The sequence below is a fragment of the Sinohyriopsis cumingii genome, chromosome 9, assembly GCF_028554795.1.
Source record: "Sinohyriopsis cumingii isolate HCF-2022 chromosome 9, ASM2855479v2, whole genome shotgun sequence".
Classification (NCBI taxonomy): Eukaryota; Metazoa; Mollusca; class Bivalvia; order Unionida; family Unionidae; genus Sinohyriopsis; species Sinohyriopsis cumingii.
Window position 1 is genome coordinate 93,024,469 of NC_142969.1, and position 23,438 is coordinate 93,047,906.

General features: G+C 34.9%; 1 protein-coding gene across 3 annotated transcripts in view; it reads right to left on the reverse strand.

Moving 5' to 3' along the window:
• LOC149792257 (SH3 domain-containing kinase-binding protein 1-like) overlaps positions 1–23,438 on the reverse strand; it is a 158,904-nt gene that overhangs the window by 58,000 nt on the left and 77,466 nt on the right. For 2 of the 3 annotated variants that reach the window (XM_089970783.1, XM_089970782.1), the window contains exons 8-9: positions 18,743–18,936; positions 7,675–7,731 (exon numbers count right to left, since the gene is read on the reverse strand). In XM_089970783.1, the coding sequence (XP_089826909.1) occupies positions 7,675–7,731; positions 18,743–18,936 (251 nt within the window). The remainder of the gene's footprint in view (positions 1–7,674; positions 7,732–18,742; positions 18,937–23,438) is intronic. The other variant, XM_089970784.1, reaches the window with a different exon arrangement.

Below are 23,438 nucleotides of genomic sequence, written 5' to 3' on the forward strand. Positions count from 1 at the left end.
AAAGAATGACAGTCTTTTTCAAAAGTACATTCCTAAAGACTCAACCAATCCATGAAATAGCTACACCTATGAAGAATTTTCAGAGACAGCATAGTTTGTGTGAAAATACATTTTCTTGAATTCCTTTAGCTTGATACTAAATAGCTGCCTTTATGCATCATGTTTCTGGAACCTATTTACATTTTAACTGTAACCTGGAAATAAAGTTGTCCTATTTGGAATCGTTTGGATGTTACCATACAGACAACTATGCATATCTATCTATATTCCAACAGGTATTTCATCTTACCTTTTGGAATAAAATAATTGATGCCAGTGCTAATTTACTCATATAAGTCTTGTCACACTACATCATCCTGCAACTTAATAACAAGCCATGCAATTCAAATATCATTAAATATAGTCTTTAATGTGGACAGCAGAAAGAAATACTTTTGCATGACCTACATGAAGGCTCAAAACATGGGCAATAAATTAATGGGCATAGCAAGATTGTAATTATGGTTAACTTCCGATGAGGTCAATCACAGGTGATGTAAAATGGTATCATCCCTCATATGCATTAAAAAGGCAACTGGGCCAAGGAATGATTCTACTCACTTTTTGCCAGCTAGTTTGAGTCCATCACAAGTCTGACTGCCTATTTTATCCAGCAGATAAGAAGACTTATGTTTCTCAGTGACATTGTAGTGTTATGTTTTATCAATGGCAATTCATGACATTTGTGACATTTCACAGAGAAAAACTTTCATGAAGAAAAGTGACTTCTGCATGAAGATTTGCCATAATTTTTTTTTTTTACACTCAGTTTGTGTACTTTTGCAAACTATGTCTAAAACGAAGTGATTTAATGAACAAACTTGTTCTGATGAGTCTATTTTCTTCACAAACAACCTTCCTAGAGACTGTTCCATTTTCTCCTTACAAAGGTAATGAAAGGCACTTTCTTGTGAAAAAATTACATTCTTCATGAAAACTATACTTTTTTCAAAAACAAAGAACAATTCCATGAAGACTTTTACTATTTGCCAACAATTTGATAAGATATTAGCAGCCACCTGGATCTAATCCCCAGTGGCATATCTGCCATCCCCCAAATCCCTCCAACACTATGGACAGCTAATGTACATGTACTGATGCCAGATGGACAACTAACCTTTCAACTATGATACCTGCAGATGTCATAATGTTGGCATTTTGCATATGAAAGTGGAGAAAATATCAAGTATGATGAGATTGCCATTTTAAGAGGTTAATCTTGATTGCCAGCTCATGTTTCCATTATATTTGCAGTGCACTGGTTATTTATCTGGTACACAAGTGACAATGTTGGTATAACATTACTCATGTCATTGCTTGAATCAAAGAGGGCAAAGTTAGCCCTAATAACTGAAATGACTGCTCTGCAACCCCATCACATAAGCTTCAATAACATGCCTGACCTTGGGATCATGAATCATTTCAACTCAAGATATAGCTGAAATGAAGAGGGCGAACTGGCCGTACTAATTGAAATAACTGTTCTTCAGCCCCATGACACAAGCTCCAGTAATATGATCAACTTCAGGCTAATGAACCATACTGACATTATATATAGTTGCAACGAAGACGCCTAAACCAGCCCTATCTGTAACCCTGCACTGTTGGACATAGTTTCTTGTGAAAATTCCATGTGCAACTGGAGTAAGGTTTTCAGCTGAGCACAAAGCGCATCATCTGCCATTAATAATAGCATTGTGGATGCAGCACTGACCAGTGAACTTTGCTGTAGCAAGGAATAGCTGTACACATTGTACAAAATAAATGAAAATGTAAGAGGAATATCCTGAACTAATGGAAAAACTGCAAAATCATTGTTAGTAGCTAAAATCATTTACTGACCATCACTTTGGAATTGTGTACTGACCAGACACATGAGCTATGCATCATCTTGTTGGGTCCATTAGGGGACAAAAGGTAGGCACCCCATTAGGATGGGCAAACTGGATTAGGCAGGTTCAAAAATTTGGTACTACATATATAGGCAGGATCTCAAAAAATTCCAAGAGTGCTGGCTGGGAAGGGCATAATGTTTACCAACAAAATTATTTTTAAAATTGTATAATGAACATGAAGAACCTCTTTCTTTTAGAAAAATAATGCACATTAATACAAACCTCTCACAAAGCAAGTTTTAATAGAAAAAAACCCCAAACTTTTCATGAAGACTGTCACTTTCTGAAAAAGTGCTTTTACAGGCTGATGCAAACTTTCCATGAAAAACGTTACTCTCTCTTTTCACAATTAGTTTCCTCACCATGAAGACAGATGCAATTTTCATGAAGAATATCACTTTCTTTATTAAAGATGTGCTCCCACATACTGGTGAAAATATGTCATGAAAGAAGTTACTGGCTGGCAACCAATTATCATCATTTAAACATTAATCAAACATCACTTTATCACCAGAACTAAACTTGGTTTAAACCCTATTTGTGGAGTCTTCACTTGATTTCTTTCCTTTGTAAAGTTTCACAGCAGTCAGTCAGCAAGACTGACCCTACTTTTCCGTACCATAAATGAAGTCACTGTAACAGTTATCATGATGCAAAATTTATTTTGAATTTTTGTAAAATGCTTTGTGATCTGCAAATGTTTTAATTTGTTTGATAATAAGCTTCATGAAAATGAAAACAAAATACTGGTAAATAAAGTTACATGAATAATACATACCAGACATGAGAATACAGACCCTTTAATGAGTAATTTTTAGCAAATTTGCATTTTATTTGCATTCCATTCATGTCTGCATTTCTGCATTGGAACTATCATCTCATTTTTCATGTATCGTGTCAGATATGCAAGATGATTTGCATTTATTCATTATTTTCTTTCATTTTCTTCCATTTGGAATGCATTTATCAAAGTCGGAATTTCCATTTTCAATATTATTAAATTGAAACAGTATCTTGTCTTTATCTAAAGTTTGCTTTAATACAATAGAAAATGCATAAAATTCACAATAAATAAAATATAACTGTGACTGCAATAAACATAAAAATACAATTATAAAATATCTGAAAGCAACTTTATTTCATTATGTTCAAATAATAATTATAATGATATAATTACTGATTATGATACCACATCAATGGTAGTGAAACTGTTTGTGAGTCATGAATCAAGACTGATAAGGGTTTATCATGCAAATGGGCATTTCAGCAAGGAAATATAGCAGCAGTCTCATTTACAGGTAAATAGATTTTCAAATCAATAATGAAATGCATTTGTGTTCCATTTTACTTAGTTTATCGTTCATCAGTCTGTGTATGGCATCTGCATTCTCCATTTCCTTCATATTGCATTCATCACTTGTGTTCATTCTGAATAGTTTTTGATTCACTGCTCAATTACCCATTTCAGAGTCTGCACATTAACCAGAAATATCCAGTTATTTTTTCATAGTTACAATTGGCACCTTGTTTGATACAAGGAGGCAAAACCATACAGCTGAGTAGTAAGCCAGCTTTGTTCATTTAGTTCACTTGATTTGAATTTCACATCATGGTTAGGGATTACATCATATCCATTGTTAAGTAAAACTGTTAACATGCATCAGTCAGAAATTTTACGGGCTGAAATATGACAGGCAGAATCAGCCTTCCCCCTCCACCTCCCCCAAGTGTGATTTGGGTGTTAACATTTTTAACATATGGGAGGCTTAATACTGTAGCTGAATACATCTTAGTGATATCCACTGAAAAGATACAACTAGTGACCATTCTCATGCAGCAAGCACTCACACCAACAAAATTCTGCATGCAAAGCAGACATCTGCAGGCAATCACAATAACTGGCACATCATGATAACTGGTAGACAGCTACTAAGTTTTTCAAGGAAAAATAATCTTTATTGAAAATATGGTTTTTCATAAAGAGGACTCATGAAAACAATATCGTGTGTGCAAAATCCTTTATTGTTAATGGTATATCACAGTATACACTATTTATGTGAAAAAGTGATTAAAATTTGGACAGTAATAACCTAACAAATGTTTGTGAAAAAAACAGTTTCTTCATGATTCATGAAATTATATTGTAATCTTGATACAATTTAAAGTCATACTCTTATTCAATTTTTATTTTTTATAACGCCTCTCGATGAGTAGCCAAAATTAATTCTGCCACTGATTTGGATTCTTGAAATAAAATGAAGACAAACAACATGCTGTTCTTTTATGGTTGTAGTTAAGATATGAAAGAAACAAGTTTTACTTGAGAAAGTAGATATGGCAAGGAGTATCATCTTTATTGGTCAAAGTAATTAAAACAAAATCTGTCAATGTGTTTCATTATCATATTCATTATTGATAAATGATTAAAAAATATTATAGGACTTGAATTAAAAGAAAGTTACTGTCTTAATTTGCTGCTAAAATAAAGAGGCTGAAAGAAATAATGTAGATTCTATGCCGAGTCATTCAAAAACACAAATAAATTATTAATGTTTGTTGGATGTCATGTGTAACATTTAACATGAAAAAAAGTTCAATAAGTCATGCAAAATGCATCTACTGATAATTTACAAAACTTACATCGATTTATTTAGTTATAAGGATTACAACAATCCATTTGTCAGATATGATATGAGATGATGGAATCATTTTTGCTTCTGCTAATGGGCATGCACAGTATTTGGCAGCTGATGCCAATTTATATAGCAATGCAACCACCTTTTGTAGTGATATTAAGATGAATCTACAAGTTATACTTCACAAAAAACATTTAATACTGACAAGTTCATGACAAAATACAATAATGAAAATCTGAGAAACAAATCTATGTAGTAACTTAACTTCTATAACGTTCAGTGAATTTTACACAGTATCCATCATCTAGTGGTTAATCCTGTATCATAAGGAATAACCTGCCAAAGCCATAACTGAATGTTTACAACATGCAAATTAATGTTTTAGTGAATAAAGAAAATATCATTGATTTTAAAAGCTGCCTGACTGACCTACCTTTATGTTGAATAATTTCAACTGAAGATTGTCTGAACTAAATAAATGGTAAGCAATTTGTTCACATTAATATACTCTGGCTTCTTAAATAAAAAAATATCTTCTACCCCCATCCCATGATGGGCAAGAAAAAAAGCAAACAACTCTTTTGAAAATAGTGCAGTACAATGATCCGTCAACTTGCGCATTTTCTTATGACCATTAATATCATATATGTACTAAATTCCACAGCAATGAAGAAAACCTAAGGTAGCTGCATTACAAAATCATATCGTAAATTGCATTCACCTACTAGTGCAAAAGGGCAATAACTCTTACAAAATCGCAGGGGCAAAAGATTTGTCTCTGTGCATCTTAAGACGATGACCATAATAAGTGCAAAGTTTTAGTGATCCATAGAAAAAAACTGGAAGACAAACTGCAGGACTAGTTGCATTAAGAAGACAGTGTCATATATGGCATTAGGCAACAAAACAGAAAGGGCAATAACTCTAAAACAAAATTGCATGAGCATTAATTGTGGCAACCATATTTGAGTTCAAATCAGCATAATTTGCATTCATGGCCAACTAGAAATCATTACTGATCTTCTGGTGAAAACCCCATGCTGATGCAACCTTTTATTAAGGAGCAGCAATAAAAACTTTTTCAAGATGGATGCCATGGTGGCCATACCAGACGTCAGATAGGTAGCATTTTAATCTGGTAAAAACCAAACATCTTATGAAGTCTTCCTTTGAAAACCCATGCCGATACAACTTTCTGTTCAAAAGAAGTGTGTGTGTGTGTTTTGGATTTTTAACATAGCTTTAACAATATTTTGGTCATATCGCTACAATGTCTGCAATGTGGAAATGTATAGTGATGTCTAGCACTGAGGCATCACGCCACATACAAGTAGCATGTTCCACCCAGTCACATTGTCATGACACCTGGCCGACCAGTCCTAATACTAACCTCTTGATGCTGAGCACCTAGTGAGGAAGCTGTTAGTACCATTTGTACGTCTTTGGTATGACTTGGCTGGGGTTTGAACCCACGACCTCCAACATCCAAGGCAGATGCTCTAACCACTAGGACACCAGAGCAGTTTCATATGAAGTAGCAACAAGATGATTTTTCATGATGTCTGCCATGGTGGCCATATTAGATGACAGATCAGCACCATTTTTATTCAGGACTAAACAGACTTCACAAAAGTATTTTGGTGACAAATTCATGCCAATATGACCATTCATACCAGAGTTTTCCAGTTTTTGAAAATGGGCACCACTGCAATCGAATTGGAGGTTGATTGGCACCATTTTCATTTAGAACCAGCTAGATATTATTTACACCATTGCAACCCTGTGTTGCTATGACTTTCCACTGAAAAAATCCCCAAGATCTTCACAATAGTGGCCATATTGAATTTCAGAAGAACATGTTTGTTTAGGTCCAGCTCAAACTATATGGTCAAAATGCCCATGTCAATATTACCATATATAAAGAAGGACTAGCAATAGTTAATACTTTTAAGATGGCCACTGTGGTGGTGATACTGGAGGCCATATCAGAACTATTTTTATCTGCACATCATAAGAAGTCTTTCTGTAGAAACCCCATGTTGATACGACTTTTCATTCTGAGTAGTAGCAATAACAAGATTTGTATGATGGCTGCAATTCTTGCCATAGTGGATGTCAAATTGGAACCCTTTTCATTTAGGAACAATTAGACCATACAATAAGTTTTTTTTAATGAAAAACCTCATCCTGATTTCGTGAGTGGTTCAGGGGTAATAGTAGTTATAAATTTTTCAAAATGACAGTCATGGTGGTGATACTGAATATAAGACTGGCCCCATTTTCACTTAGGTCTGGTTTGGTCTTGTAGAGCGTAGTGCCACTAAAGCACAAGATAGAACTATTCATAACAGCCATTTTATTTGGTGGAAGATCCCTGGAAGACCTCAGGAAACACCACAGACCCATGAGAAGCTACAGTCAAGCTTCTCAAATACCTACAATGGCTGAGCTGAGACTTGCAAATACAAGCAATGACATCTTGGCTACCAAGGGCCCCGTTCAGTTAGGACTAGCTTAACATCTTAACAAGTGAAAACTTCATGGTGATACGACCATTCATTCAGAAGGGGAATTGATAACAAGATTTTCAAGATGACCACTGCAACAGCCATACTGGATGTCAGTGGAACCATTTTCACTAAAAACCAACTAGACATCATATGAAGCCTTCTGTTTAAAACCCCAAGTCAATATGCCTTTCTGTTCAGGAGCAGCACTAACAAGATTTTCAAACAGTTGCCTTGGTGGCAATCAGGACATCAGATTGGCTTGAACTTGTGGCACTAGCTTCATTCATAAGTCCAAGAGGGAATGATGGGCAGATATAGATCTTGATATATACCCTGAATGTGGCAGGAGATTTAAAAAATCCACAAAATTTCACAAAGAATGTGCAACAAATATGTTTTTCTTATTAAATGAGATTTTATGAATTACATCTTTTAATTAATTTATATGACATTAATGGTACAAGTCCAAAACAGAAGATACTACAGATGCACCTGCATGGCCTGCTTAGCATTTGCATTTATTTGCTGGGTGCAGTTCATATTAAGAAAAATTTCTAGTCTATGAGGAAAAAGTATTAATAAATTTCCACATACTTCTGGATGGGGACTGCTTGTAGGCTGAGGCGCTTTGTTGACATGTTCTGCTGAAGACTGAAAAGATTAAACATACTAGCAAATCTAGCACCGTGTTAATAGATGCATGCCAAAGTTATGACTGTTCCACATGCAGTTATAACAGCAAGCAAAATCGCGAGGAGAGTGGAGCCCTCAATAACCAGCATAAAAATGAAGTATATATTGATACATGGTCACTGTTTCATTACAGTTCTCAATTTTTCTCTTTTACATTGATATTTATGACATCTCCTTGATTGAATTCTTAATAAAGTTGAAATTGGCTGTGAAAGCAAATCAGACAATAAGGGTCTGAATAAAGTCTTTCTTCATTTTAATTCTTCTTAAATTACTATTATTCGTTCTACAAACAAACTTCAAAAAATTATCTTTTATGCCCCCAAAAGCCTCCTTTAAGGGTCTCAGAGTTTAATTGTATAATTTAATCATTTGTATGGACTGTACATTACATAGAAGTCTAAGTATGTAAAGAGCAAGCCAGATAATACATAACAATATTAAGAAAAGCTTGAGAATTATAGTGAAACTGGAAAGGTTCTGAAATAAAGTGGTCCCACAAGAAAGCTACATGAAGAATCTTGAGACCAAAATACAAAACATCAATTTCATATTATGTTTAATATGGTACAATTTATTGTCTTGGTGCAAGAGAGATGCTTGTTCAGCAATATTTGAGATGAAAAAGTGAAAACTGATACAACTATTAAAACAATGATGGCTCATATGGCTTGTGCACAAACTGCAAATTTCAAGCTGCAGACCACAAAAGAAGTATAAACAATTTAGTTTTATGTATACATAATGCGCAAAAGTCACCATTTATAGAACACTTTCGTGTGTTTGCTGCCAGATTGCAAAAATACAGGTACATGTACAAGAATGCATATACCAAAATGTTGTTCAATTTACTCTAGCAATTATCAAGCCATATTTGTTTTATTGTAGTACCACTAAGATTTATGTGCATTAACTTTTTAACATGATGTCTCCATCAGGAGTGTAAGATGTGAACATCGTATGACTTGCATAAGAGTGGCAAACTAATTAACAAGCAAGCATCCATCACATCATCTACATTGAGACCTGACTAGCAGTATCTTTTCTAGTTTAAGTGGGCTTAGAACTATTTAGCTAATGTAATTTTCAGTGATATTCCCCCCCCCACAACCTATGGTGTCAGTAGGAATGTTAGGATGTTTACACAGCTAACCCATGATACAAGTGTACATCAAGTTAAGCCAATAATGCAACAATGTGGGACAGATGCAATTTAGAAAGCCTTAAAAAAGAAAAGTGGGCGGGATACATTAGTGGATGGTTGATTGTGTTAATGATGCATCCATTCTTAGTCAATGGTTTGGCTTGGTTTTAGTGGGTCTTTTATGGCACAGTAACGCAAGAAAGTTATTCATTGTTCAGGCAACTACAGTAAAGCATCTTGCCCAAGGACATATAATAACAGTTGCCAACCTGGACTGATTGAATAGTAGGATTCAAACCTGCAACCTGTTGGTTGCGTGTCCAGCATGATATCCATTCAGGCACAGTAGACACTGCAAACTGAAGGTGAAACAATTGAGAAAAACTGTACAGACCATTCTTCAATTAAACTACACTGCCCTGTTTAAGTTATTCTGGCCTATCATATCACAGATTTATATGACAAAATAATTAATAGGAGTAACAAAATGTGGTTTGTTTAAAAACAAGTCTTCTGGAGGGTGGAGGAGGAACTAATTTTAATAATGTAATACATATCTGCCACTACTGCTTTGCTTACCTTCCTAGATGCCATGTCCCCTTATCCAAGTTAATAATTCCAATTTTCCATTATATGGAACATTCCTGAAACTACAAAAGAGAGAACCCAGAACCAGCCTGACTACCATGGCATTGGCTCAAGAGGGATACTCTTCATTTTTACTCAGACTAGGGTACACTTGGTATGAGGAAATCTTAAAATGGTGTCTGGTAAGTATTACATTAAAAAATTAGTGTAAACCCTTATCTTGACATTTTAATAACAGAAGCACAAACTATCAGAAATTCATTACTGTATTTGCCGGTCAGTTCAGAGGAGGTTGATGGCCTAAAAAAAAAAAAAACCACTTGTATAAAATGAATATACTTTCCCTTATGGTAGGGGTGTACACTGCTGTAAGTTGGCAGGAAATTGGGCCACTTTTATGTTGTAATTACAGCACCTGGCCCAGGAAAAGAATGCCTTTGCTCTTGTGCACTAAAGAGAAAATCATAAAAGGATGAGAAGGTGGGATGTGACTGCCCAAATGTGGACCTCATAACACCCTTCAAAGACAAATGATTAAAAACAGACCCATGAAGCAGTAAAAGCAATGGACTGTAATTCTCATGAATGAAAAGCCCTCTCAGTAAGGGACTGAGGGGCTCTCTTGACAGTGATGATAATCCACCCAGAATGGTGGATTCTGCGAGTCCTAAATTGGTTACAAGAAGCATACCTCTTCATAAAAAACTTGACTAAGACAGATAAGAAACAGACTCATAAATGCTACTGAACCACACACTACCATTTTCTAAAGGCAAGGAATGAAGCTTGCTCCTTCTCACAGATGCTAAGGAAAGGATGAAAACAGTCTTAACGGTAAGATTCTTGAGGGAAGCTCAACCTAGCAGGTCATAAGCGGGTTTTGACAAAGCAACAAAACACATGAGAAATTCCATTAAAGGATTAATGAGTGAGTGTCTACAGCTCAAAATGCATAACAAGATGTAAAGATGAGGGTCTGAAACAACGTCCAGACCCTTGAAAAACTGAAGTGTGTTTGACATGTATAGCACTGCCTCTTAGCCCTTAACTGAAGAAACTGACCATTCTCTCTCTTCAAATGGGAAGAGAGGAAGTATGCCACTCCATTCAGAGATGGATTAATGCATTTCTTACTGCACCAATCACAAAGATTCTCCACTTTGCTTAATAAATCTTGAATGTGGATCATCTCCTGGCCTGGATAATGAAACTGACACCCACACTAGGAAACTTGTCCTGGCAGATAGATTGCTAGAGATGAGCCAAGTGTGACGGTAGAGAACATGTGGGCTGCAGTACAGTAGAGACCACATGTGTAGCATTTTCCTCTAAGGTATTATCTTGGGCAAGTCTACCAGCAGGTTGAGTAGATCTCTGAACCATGACTGTTGTGGTCACAAAGGGGCTACCAGAATGAGCTGGGCAGTGGACGTCTTGCCTTGTGAACCACTTGCAGAATGAAAGGAAGACATAAACAAATAAATGAATTCACAGGATGTCATTGGAGACCATAACACCATCACTCTTTATCTGGTGGACATAGCCCTGCAGGGCTAAAATACTGCCCAAAAATTGTATATGTGAAGGGTAGCTTCTTTCCAAGATCGCAAACCCTAAAGAACTACCCCTTCTGGTCCCAAGTGAGTGCCCCCAACCTGACATGTTGGAGTACAAACAGTACAGGGGTTCACAATATGCATTGTCCCTCAAGCCAGAAATGGGTCTTGATTTGCACACCAACTTGAGTGGTGATGAAATTCAGACCCTTGAAGAGTCCAAGCTGATGAAATCCTGGTTCAGTTTCTAGCTTGTCATAAAGAGAAACTGGAGAGGGTGCAGGGAACCAGGTCCACCAACGAGTTTAAGATTACCAGGAGGGTTATATATTGGCAAGCTTACAAGGCCTAGTGCCAATGTCACTGGGTTTGTGCTGAGTCCTAGCTAGGCCACTGTGGACCAGCAGAGCTATGTATCAGCCAGTTGAAATAGTGGAAGACGGAGATACCTAGAGTATTCATGAGGGATTCAACTAGACCCATCACCCTGATAAAAGTTCTGGAAGTAGAGGCTAGGCCCAATGGCACAACTGGAAATTGGGAAACATCCTGGTCCACGCAAAACTGAAGTTATTTCCAGTAAGAAGAAGAAATTTGGATGTGAACCCTTAAGGTCAATAAACACTGCCCAGTGGCCAGGCCTTATGGCATTCCTGACTGGGGCAGTAATCTCCATCCTGAAAGATTCTTTCTGAAGATGTGTTTAGGGTGGAAAGATCAACGATATGGTAGTCTGCCACCCTTCAACTGCACCCTTTTGAAGAAGTGCACCTCTTTCCTTAAAAGAAACCAGTTTTGACTGATGAACAAGAATGGGGTCTTTGCAAGAGAAGTTGTTCCCAGCATCAAATCCATTATGCTTCCTCTAGTATAACAAGGACCAAAGTAACTGTTCTGTTATGCACAAACAAGCTTGGCTAGCTGAGTGTCCACAAGGAAGAGGGAATCACAGCAGGAGAGTTTTCAAGTCCCTATGGCTCTCCCCTAGTTTTCTTGGGAAAGGGTGACAATTCCACAGGATTCTCCCTTGACCTTTCTGGCCACCTCAATTTAACTGAAGATGTTGCATTCAAGATTACTGAAGCTTTATCCTTTTAAAGAACTCTGAGAAGGCCTCAAGGCCAGTTAAAATGAAGACACATTGCTGGCACAGGTCCACTGATGCGACTCCATTGACTGAAGGCTGGTACATTAAGATTGGAGATTGGTGACCAAGTGACTGGTCAGGCGACAATGATCTGATGGATGAGATTCCATCAAATGATCTCAAGTATTACCACTAGTGATGGGAATCGGTCAGAAATTCATAATCGATAATCGGTTCCACTTAACCAACTGATAATCGATTATAATTGGTTACTAAGAGCAAATTTTAATTTTTGTTTGTTATTCAGTTATATCTTTGATCAATAGTTCAAGATGTTAGTAAATGTACAGGAGTAATCTCTTTTAATGACATGTATACTTTAACCTGATAATAATATTACATTTTTGTCTATTGTGTTGTGTGTTATTTTTGTTCTACATCTTTGTTAAATGAACGCAACTTTTTATGGCTGATAAGTCACATGCAACTGAAATACTGCTACAATCCCCCAAAATCCTTTCATTCATATGTGATGTGTCTATAATTTTAAGTGTAGAAGGACACGGTTTTCTTGTTTGTCATTGTTTACAAATACTTCAAATAATATTGCATTTAAAACTGAAACAAATCATCAAAATGTGTTTAAAGTTATTAATTCAACTATTTAACAACTTGATCTTGTAATAATGGCTATATGCTCCTCATTATGAAATTTTGCACCTATGAAGTATTATATGGTTTTATAGTTGTAGTTGTGAAGGGAATTAATAAATTTCAGGTCAACTTTAGTGGCTGGGAGTTTTACTACCCTTTGTGCTTTGCATACAACCAAAAAGTAGTCTCCCTTTACACATAATCGATTATGGAGTTTCATAATTGATTATCTTATTGGTTCACTCAACCAACTGATGATCGATTATAATCGATAATCGGAACAACACTAATTACCACTGTGTTCCCTATTCTTAAATATTATGCCTTCACCAGGATAGCAACCCTGATAAGAGTACTGCAACCCTTCATGGACATCATGTTCCTTTACTCTGTGAGAGACAATTCCCATATTCTCCTCCAACTGAAGACTGCCTACCCTGACAGAGTTCCACAACTTGTCAGGTGGTTTACATTTCTCAACTTCCGGAGAAAGATCCCATACCCTATTGGAATTGAGAAGTGACCATCCTGACTGAGTTCTGAAACTCTTCATGAGCACTGCACCTCTCAAATTCACAAGAAACAGACCCCATTTGCCACTGGGATCAAGGAATAACTGGTCCCATATGGTCCTGGGAAAGAGTTAGATTCTGAGTTTCATAGGACTATGAATAAAACTGTCCATATTGGATAGTACTCTTTACCAGGTAATAAGATATAATACACTCCTGATAATGAGGAGGTAAAGATTCTATACTCTTCTAGGATCAAGGATTATAAGGAGAAGAAAGGCATTTCTTCCTCCCTTTATATGTGCACTGATTCTCGGCCAGGTATCAAACATCATCAGGCCATGGACAACAGAACATCTGTTTGTATTAAATTTACATAACATAAACATATGGGCTAAGAATATCTAGGGTCTTGTGACCACATCTCTCCATATTTGCATCATTCCTGAAAAGAAATGAATTGACTACTAAAGCTAGCACTCTCTTAAAGAAAATATCTTCTTTTTTTTAAAAGTAGTGCAATACAATTATTTTTTTATGTGATGATCAAAATTGTACAGCTTCAGCAAATACTTATCTGAAGCAGTGCAATAAAATTATTTGATGCAACGATTAAATTTATTTAAGGGACTACAGATTAAAAAATATATTGATGAAGCAGTGCTATAAATCAATTTCAAGCAGTAATTAAGTGTAATGCTTATGCAAAAGTGCTCATTAATTCATCAATATCCAAATCTGATAACAAAACAACTGAGGGCACTGGCTAAGCAATTACTAGTGATTATTTATACCTCAAATCGATGAACAAATTCCAGAAACACAAAATGGATAGTATTGCTTGACCATGGAAGAAATATATTCAGGTGGTGCCAAAGCAAATACTAAAACAAAATTCTGTAAACACCATACAGGATGAACTGCTTACCCTAATACTGGGTAAAGGAAATGGGAAGACTGAGAAATACACCATAAGATGAACATGGCATAATCAAGTCCCCATAATTATCATACAACTAAATAATGCAAGAACTGAGGCAATAATTGCTCCATTAAAGTGGAAAATTTAAATAAACTGATGAATTAGGTATTTAAAAATGCTTATGAAGACAATTTTTCAAGAGTGAATTTAATTCATCTGAGCATTTCACGCATCCAAGGAAAAGAGGAAGAATATCCCACATGAGTCAATGATGTAATAGTCAGACTAGTTCTGGATTCTAGCTTTTCTAGATGTCTAGAACATTCCATATAATGGAAGGTTGGAATTATGAGCTCGGACAAGGGGATAAGGGGACATGGCACCCCATTAATTCAGTAAAGGCAACAGTGATGGGTATTGTATAGCTGCTATTAAAATAATATGCCTTGAAATGTATGCCAAATAAAGCTCTTGCTTAAAAGAAGCTTTAAATGTACACTGGGTTCATACCATCCATCAAACATTATTGAGAACGGGAACATTTAACTATTTTAAGTAAGTATAATGGATATTTCTTGAGCAATGATATAATTTAAATCTTACAGCATCCCAAACCTGTTACAAAAGAATAATTTCTGTTACATTCAAAATTTGACTTTCTGCTTGCTTCTCCTAATTTTTCCCTCACTTTGCCCTATTTAAGGAGGATGTGATGTGATTTTGATTTTTAACGTATCTTTAACAATTTTTCAGTCATATCGCTACGATGTCTGCAATGTGTCAGTTTATAGTGATGTCTAGCACTGGGGCATCATGCCACAGTCATGTAGCTTGATAAGAAGGAGGAAGAAGTAACTGCATCCAAAATGTGTCCAGCTCGAACCCTGGATGATATACAAAAACATTTGGAATTTTTTTAATACTGTCTGTCATGCCAATAGGAAGGGAAAGGCATCTTAGTGCCATCAACTAACAAGTAGGAAAATGTTATAACATTTAGGTTTATGTTCCCACTTTGGTGAGGGTTTCAAAGTACAAAATTTCAGATATGAAATATTTTGTAACCAACTTCATATATGCAGTCATATTAAGAAGATGCATAATGTATGCGACAGCTTTTGCATTTTGAACCACCTGGGTCACTCTTTGGGTGAGAGTGGGCTAAGAAACCCAGTGGAGGAAGTGGAATATACTGTAAAAAAAAAAAAAAGAAAAAGATGGACAATTTCATGGCAAGTCCTTGAAGTTGCTCTAGACTTTAAATATTTTACAATGGAACTGAGGTCCATTTACATTTAGGATCTGGGTTTATTTTCAGTCTCCGAGGAGCTCTTAATAAAGCCCCTGAACCTGTGTTGTAGATGTTCATTAATCTAACTTGATATCTAAGTCAAGTACATGGCCAAGAGACAAGGAGACCAAAATAGATGACATCCTTGCAGGTGCATGCTGATTATGGTCTCTCAAGACAGATTTTACTGTAACATTAGTAGCAGTAATAATAATAACATCATCATCATCATCATTATTGTGTTTATAGCTTTTCTCAGCCTGTCACTAATGTGATTTATATCCACACTATGTTCTTTTTGTAGGTTTTAACAGCATTTTTAATCACAAGATAGGCTATACATGGCGGCCAGTATAAATGATGGATGAAGAACCTGGGACAACCCCGTAAAGAACCACCAACCCACGAAAAGCTAATGTGGCAAGCTGTCTCACGTACCCACATTGACTAAGCCTGAAACTCAAACCCATGCAGACTGAGGTGAGATGGTAGTGATCCGTAATGGTGAGAGTTTTAGACCACTCAGATCCTCAGGGCCTGACACTATGTCTTAATTTAAGATAATAGATTGTAAGGGTCATTTTAAAACACGTTATATTGTTTCAAGATAGTAGGTTGTACTTTCAATTGGAGTAAACATGTTATTGTGGCCTTTTGACTTTGGAAGGTGTAGAAGAAATCTTGGCAACAAATTTGATGAGATTTTAGTTCAGGTTATGGCTTTCTCCCTAGGACAGTGGTTCTTAACAGGTTGGAGGTGTTAGCCTCATGAACTCTGCAACCGACTGAAAACAGCATGATTACCCATTATTCAGTTGCATCCCACAGAATAAGAACCCCTGCCCTAGCTGCTAACATACCTGATCTTGTTGATAAAGTTAAACTAATCTGGAAATGAGTAGTCGACCATCATTCAAGTTCTAAAATTGCGTTTTAGTTTCTTTTATATAAGGGATGTTTTACTGAAAATTAATTATTCCTACAATATCTTAAAACATCAATGTTAGTGGACTCATTAAGTTGTGTTCAGTTGAAAGGATTTATTTATTTCAATTACTAATTCATGCTCATAAACTTTAGGATTAAATAGCTGTTTTGGAAATACTGTGAATTCATTTAAAGACATTTTGGATTATCACTGTGATACATCAAGACTGTTAGCACATAAAACTATTCGACTTAAGGCACATCAGCAAAATAGACAGAAACTTCATTTGGAGTACCACTTGAACTTATTTGGAATACTAGATACTTTGGACCTGTCATAGAACTTTAGAACTATTCAGGATTTCATTCACCATACAAAATGTTATTTTCAATTTTCAATTCTATTTTAGAGAAATAAATTTTATTTTTAATTTGACAAAACTTGTCGCTTTTCACTCTTTTCTGGTACAAAGATGAAGACCATAGTCATGACACTAATGTAACTTTATAAATTAAGTAGAGCAATTGATTTTTTTTGCCCAATTAACTTCTGATGGTGGTCTAATTTCTTAAATGTCTGTTAATCATTCCTCAACACTAGTTTTTCTGTCAATTTTGAGGTTAGCATAGGATTTGTTTCCAATCAAGTAATTGATAAAATTGAAAATATTAGTCTATTTTCAGATTAATTCAACTGTTTAAAATGATTTTTTTAGCTATGTATTTATTCTTTTTTTTCCAGTCTTTTTTCCACCAACTAATTTTATATTTCGTTCAAAATGATTTCTATACAATGAACAGATGCTGAATTCATGTACTTATTCATTTAATTGTATTTATAGCAACCATTTCTCCATTATTTTGCCATACCAGCTCTCTTATAAGCAGGACTAGTGTAATTTTAATTCCAGTATGCAAACAATTGTTACAATAATTGGTTCTCATTATTTGGATAACACTGCTATAACATCAAACACCTTGATGATAAATATTTCACTGACTAGGAAAGTATGAATAAAAAAAATACCCACATGAGACAAATCAGTGAGATTAACTTATTTGTATCAATAAGAAAACACTGGACTCTAGGGGACAATAAGAGGGAAGCCAGGCATAATTAAACACTGACAGTGGTGACAGAATTGCTCTGATTTATTGCCTTTCCCTTATTCATATATTGCTCCTGATATTGACACATACATGTAATTTCAACATGTAGGATTGTATAAAAAATAATAATATGTAGCTGCAAAGTTAAACCCTAAGGATCAAACTATACAATCTACAAGGAAGGCATAACATATCTTAAATTCAATACCTGTTATATTTTTTCTATAAATTTGTGGATTAAAATATATAATGGTATTGCAAATATGCTGGGACTAGTCCCAGAAATATATATTAACCATTTATCCTCTCTGTGTGCATGCTGTGTCTGTGTTTCTGTGTGTGTGTGTGTGTATGTGTGTGTGTGTGTGTGCATATAAGTTCAACAAGCTCTCATGGATGTTCTTTTACTGACATAACATTAGAACATTCCAATGAGATCTTTTCTGATAGTTCTGCAATGACAGGTACACATGAGTCTTTCTATATCATTCCAATATTTAATGGATTTTTACTTTTCTTTTTCAATCGATTTCCGCTGCAGGCAATGAATTATTATAAATGAGGAAATATATTCAGGATTAAGGCAATGGTTTTAACTGTTCTATGTATTTTTGTTCCTGATCATTGTAAAATTTCCAGAAACATTTTTGTTTATGAAGGAATGATGCATGTTTTTCTAACAGGATGTTGTTGTTGCTAGTTTAGGTCTAGACCTGTAAAGCTTGCTTATTTAGGCCCTTATAAGAGGATCTCATCTGTACTAGGGCTATGACCTTTGCAAGCTAGGCCCCAGCAATGTCAAATGATGGAAATCTCTCCCAAGAATCAATGAGAAATCAGTGTGCATTCCATTTTACATTCTTTACATTACTGCAACAAAGCTCATATCAAGCCAGAAATTTCACAAATGCTGAGAACAAATGTAAAAGAATAAATAAAACAATATTTTGGATCCTATTACTTCCCACCCTAACCCCCCTTAATACACTAAAATGTATAATTGTTTTTTAGATCAGTGGGCAAAGAGGAATTGTATAATTTTTTAAATCATAGATGGAGATGACTGATACGAAGGTGAGCATTAATAACAAACCCTTCACATTTTTTAAGAGTGCTCAAAGCATAAATTTGACATCATATATAATTGAAAATAAAAAGATTGTAAACCACAGGCATACCTCTTCTTTCATAATTTCAACAAAATTATCTGGAAATACACCAGTACGACCATTGATTTCTCCCTTCCACCAGCCGCTGTCTTCAAGCTCTTTGTCTAAAACATTGATGATCTCCCCTTCATTTAGAGTCAACTCGTCTTCATTCTCTGCTGTGTATGAGTAGCGAACAACTGCCTTCTCTACAACCTTTTCACCTAAAGAGAAACATGAAAAACAATATGCCAAATGAAATAAAGTAAAACTTTGTTCTCTAAAATCTACAAATCCATGAATTAACCTTTATATTACTGTCAAATCATGTATTCATTTGGCTATCAATCTTTGTTGTTTGCAAAAATTGACATTTTTATGTTGAAATCATACACTACATAAATTGGTGCCCTACAAAAGTAGTGAACCCTCAGTGCTTATCATGAATTAATCAACAATTAATAAGGTTACAATTGCATACTAGGCTTTCTTTTTCCCCTTGGCAGGATGAATAATTAAGATCTGGAGCCAACAATAAAGATTGCTTTTATCGAACATACTGCAATAAAAAACACTTGACCACTGTACATTCTTGCCCATATACCTATCACTTTTAGTTCAAGAAACATTCCTTATCAGAATCTATTATATTCCATGGCTGCAACACACCTTTTCATATTGTGGATTTCTCTGCAACTTGTAAGAATAATTCAAGGAAAATGTCTTGAAATGGATTAATATTAATTAATTATGTTGCTGAATGGAGAATTCATTAAAATCCTGTAGAGACTATAGAGAACACCAAACAAAACTAACTTTTCCCTCCACAATTTAGAACTCGAGTTATTATAATCTTTGCCATGTTAAATCCACAAGCTTTTTAAATTCAGTTATGACACGTACCCCACCACTGTGATACAAATGTCATATTAACTCAAAATTTATTACACTGACATCTTCCCTGTTATGACTTCATCCATAAATTTTGGTCCAAAAATATTCAACAAGAGTTTCAAATATGCCTGATATTGCTGAACTTGTTCACATAATTTGATGGTCTACCATTTTACTAGGCAGGCTTATGTGGTATTGTCAGAACAAAGACCTATGTAAACTATATTCCAACCTTTATTTCACGGTTGATTTGTTTACAGTTGTGTGATAAAAATTCTTTCCAACGATATATGTAATGGAATAATAATATGCAAAGATCTCACTCATAACTGAACCAGTAAAAGTTCTTGACGATATTGACCTTTTCAAGTTTTATTGAAATCTGAGAATTACAATCTCTAGAGATGATATCTAGCTCACCCAGTATAGAATGCAGACCTATTATGTGTGTAATTCTTGTTTATTATAGAACCTGCTAATACCTTGATGACATGCATACTTACCATGCTTAAACAAATTTCAACTAAAATTTGGTCTCCAGAATGGTAACAGTGCAGTCAATTAATGTAAGATTATCTAATATCTAATATGCACAGATCTTCCTCATGATCAAATTCATCCAATGTACCGATGATATAAAATATAAGATGTATAGTTGAACAAGTTCGATCATAATCCAAAAATACAAATTGGGTATGAAATATAGCCTCCAGTTTAATAACATGGCTGACTAATTTGATGCAAGATAATCTCTTAAAAATCTTTTTTATAATCAAACTCATCCAAGATCTTGATGATGTGAGCATATATCCATGTCTATCAAACTCAGATCAGAAATAAACTTCAATAAGGGTAAAAATCTCAGTCAATTATATGCAAAATGACCTAATTAGCATGCCTGAATCTCACTTATTATTGACCTTGTCTGAGATCTTAAAAAAGAATATACTCTGAATTTGATCAAAATAAGTTCTGAAATACACCTTCTAGAATGGAAACAACACAAGCCAACCAGATGCCAGATCACCTCATTACTATGCAGGATCCCATGCATTATCCTTTATCATCCAAGATCTTAAATGGGGCTTGAAGTACTGTTGCAAGTTTAATAACAAGATTAAACAATTAATGTGCATGGCTCTGGCTAATTATTCACTAATTATCAAACTCATCCAAGATTTGTATGATATGAACCCATATTCCAAGTCGGACTGAAACTGGATCAGAAATGTGGACTCCAGAAGTGTAACAAGTAATTGCTGCTAAATGGATGACACAATTCATGATGAACTACAGAAGCAAGGCCATACTATAAGCTCAATTAAACTCATTTGGCTTTACAGCCAGGTGGGCTAAAACTATAAAAAGATACAAGTTTAATTCACAAACATAATGAACCAGAAAATGCATGCCAATGCAAGAAAGAAAAAAAAGGAAACGAATATTTAACTGTACAATAAACCATTAACAAATGAAAATACCTTTTATGTGGTGAAGATTATGTCATCTATAATTGCTGCAGTCACTGGCTGCCCTCGTGTGTTTCTTGCACAAGTTGTGATTGAATAACATCAATATTAAAGCAAATGAACAAAGCTGTAGAAATACTGATAAAGGTAAAAGCCAATACTCTGTAGAACTTTCTTCATCACTTCATTCTAATGCAATATGAGAAAAGTACAAACACATTGCTCAGGGTAAAACATAGACCCCCTGAGGTTTTCACACCTGAGAGAAATATATCCAGTATTCAATCGGAACAAGAAAATTGTGCTTTTATGTTAAAACATATTTGGCAGCTATAGTGAACAACAGATTTCAGTAGCAGAGTTCTCACAGTAATGGCAGCTGTTTATCATTTATGTTCTACTGTGTTCTGTGTACATTCACCTACATGACATGTTGACCTCTAACCACGCAATTGACAATATGACAGATGAAATTATTTGGTCACAATGTTATTGATGCCAATTGACTGCATTGAAAACATCATGATTCACTCCAGTCAATTCATAGTTATTTCTCTTGGAAAATACACCAATTCATGGGCTAGCATAAAATAAGATTAGTTATTTTTGTCTGAAGGTAAAACTGATATTTCCACTGTACATTTAAAATCTACCAATATATAGTTGGAATAAAAAATGATGGCACACACAACATAAAAATTTAAGTATGGTCCACAGCTCTATTAATTTGTCAAATTTAATAAGGTATTCTTCACAAAACATCTCAACTTTCTTGATTTTACTCAAAGATTACATCTTCAGTAATTCATGTATTTGCTACATTTTTATTGAAGAAACTATCGACTTGTACAAGAGTTATTTATCAAAAGAAAATCCAACCTTCAAACATTTAAGTGAAATAATATGTTGGTTAAAATGAAACCAAATGTGCATTGAAAGTGAAGAGTTTTTTTTATATTATGGGGTTAGGTTATATCCATATAGATATAGAAGTGCATGTGAAATTTAGATTCTGCCATTTTAGGGAGGAGAAGAAAAAAAACTGGAAAGAAGTCACATAAGGAGACTAAAGGATAAATAGACTTGAAGCTATACAGTGTCAAGCAGGAATATTCAGTGGGGACAAAGCTATACTAATCTAGTATTGGGGGCAAAATTTTGAGTATGCAACACTATCTCACTGTTTGTAGATGGGGTCAGCGATGATTCCAAAAATGATATTTTGTGGTCTGCATCCCTATAAATGGAATTCTTTAATATCATTAAACAAGTATTTTTGGTAATTTTTTTAACACAGGCTTCTGGTTTCTATCATCATATCCTTCATTACTTGTCTAATGGAGCTGCCATGTACTTTTTCTTACAATTTAATTGAGGTGTCCCTTTGTAGCAGATAGTTATTAAAACTTGTAGAAAGCTACACCTTTGCATTAGCTGAATTACCTCATTGTTTTAAATATGGAATTATTAGGAATAGTTGTGTTCTTTGGTATAACCCCCACACCAAGCTTCTGAATAACAATTTCTTAACATAACAGTGAGTATTTGCAGCAAAACATGCTTCTCTTCAGTCATCAAACAAAATATACATTTTGGTTGCATTAAAATAATTCTATTTGTTACTTATAGGTGTTATTGGAATAAAAAGTGCTCCATTATGTTCTGAAGGACAGAAATCTTTTGCAGCATAACCACCAGGATAACAAGAAACTAGAATACAGGACTCACATTTAATGATATTTGCAAACTGCAATTTAAATGTGAAAAATGCTAGTTAGATTTTAAGCTCTTGGATCTTTTTTGTGATAGTACTCACACACTTTCCTGATTGTACCCCTCCACTGATTTTAAAAATGAAAAGCATCAATGATATACAAAATGCATCAAACTAAATAATTTTATTCATCAATTTATAATATAGGGGTCTCAAATACTGTCAACTTGTTGGCATTTCAACTCAAACTTGAATTTCTTTAGTAACATGGTTGCCATATTTGCATGGCTGAGTCAATGTTTTAAAGCAACAGACGTGATTGTTCACCATCTTTGATAATCACAATAATTCTATGAAACCATAGTTATATCTTTCTCTCTGAACAAACGTGTATGAGAATTCCTCAAATTTACTTGTTCAAATATTTTTAAAAATATTGAAACTATACATTGCAAATATTGGTCACAGATAACAGTTTTGACTGTAATGGACTGTTCTGGAATCTAGAAAGCGCAGTGAACTTTGTATGCTTGTTTACATCAAGAGCTTTTGTTTGCTTTGAAATGCAAACAAGCTGACAGTGTTAGGGACCTGCTGGTGTTATAAATTGAAGAATGATAAGACAATATTTTATACATTTTTTATATCC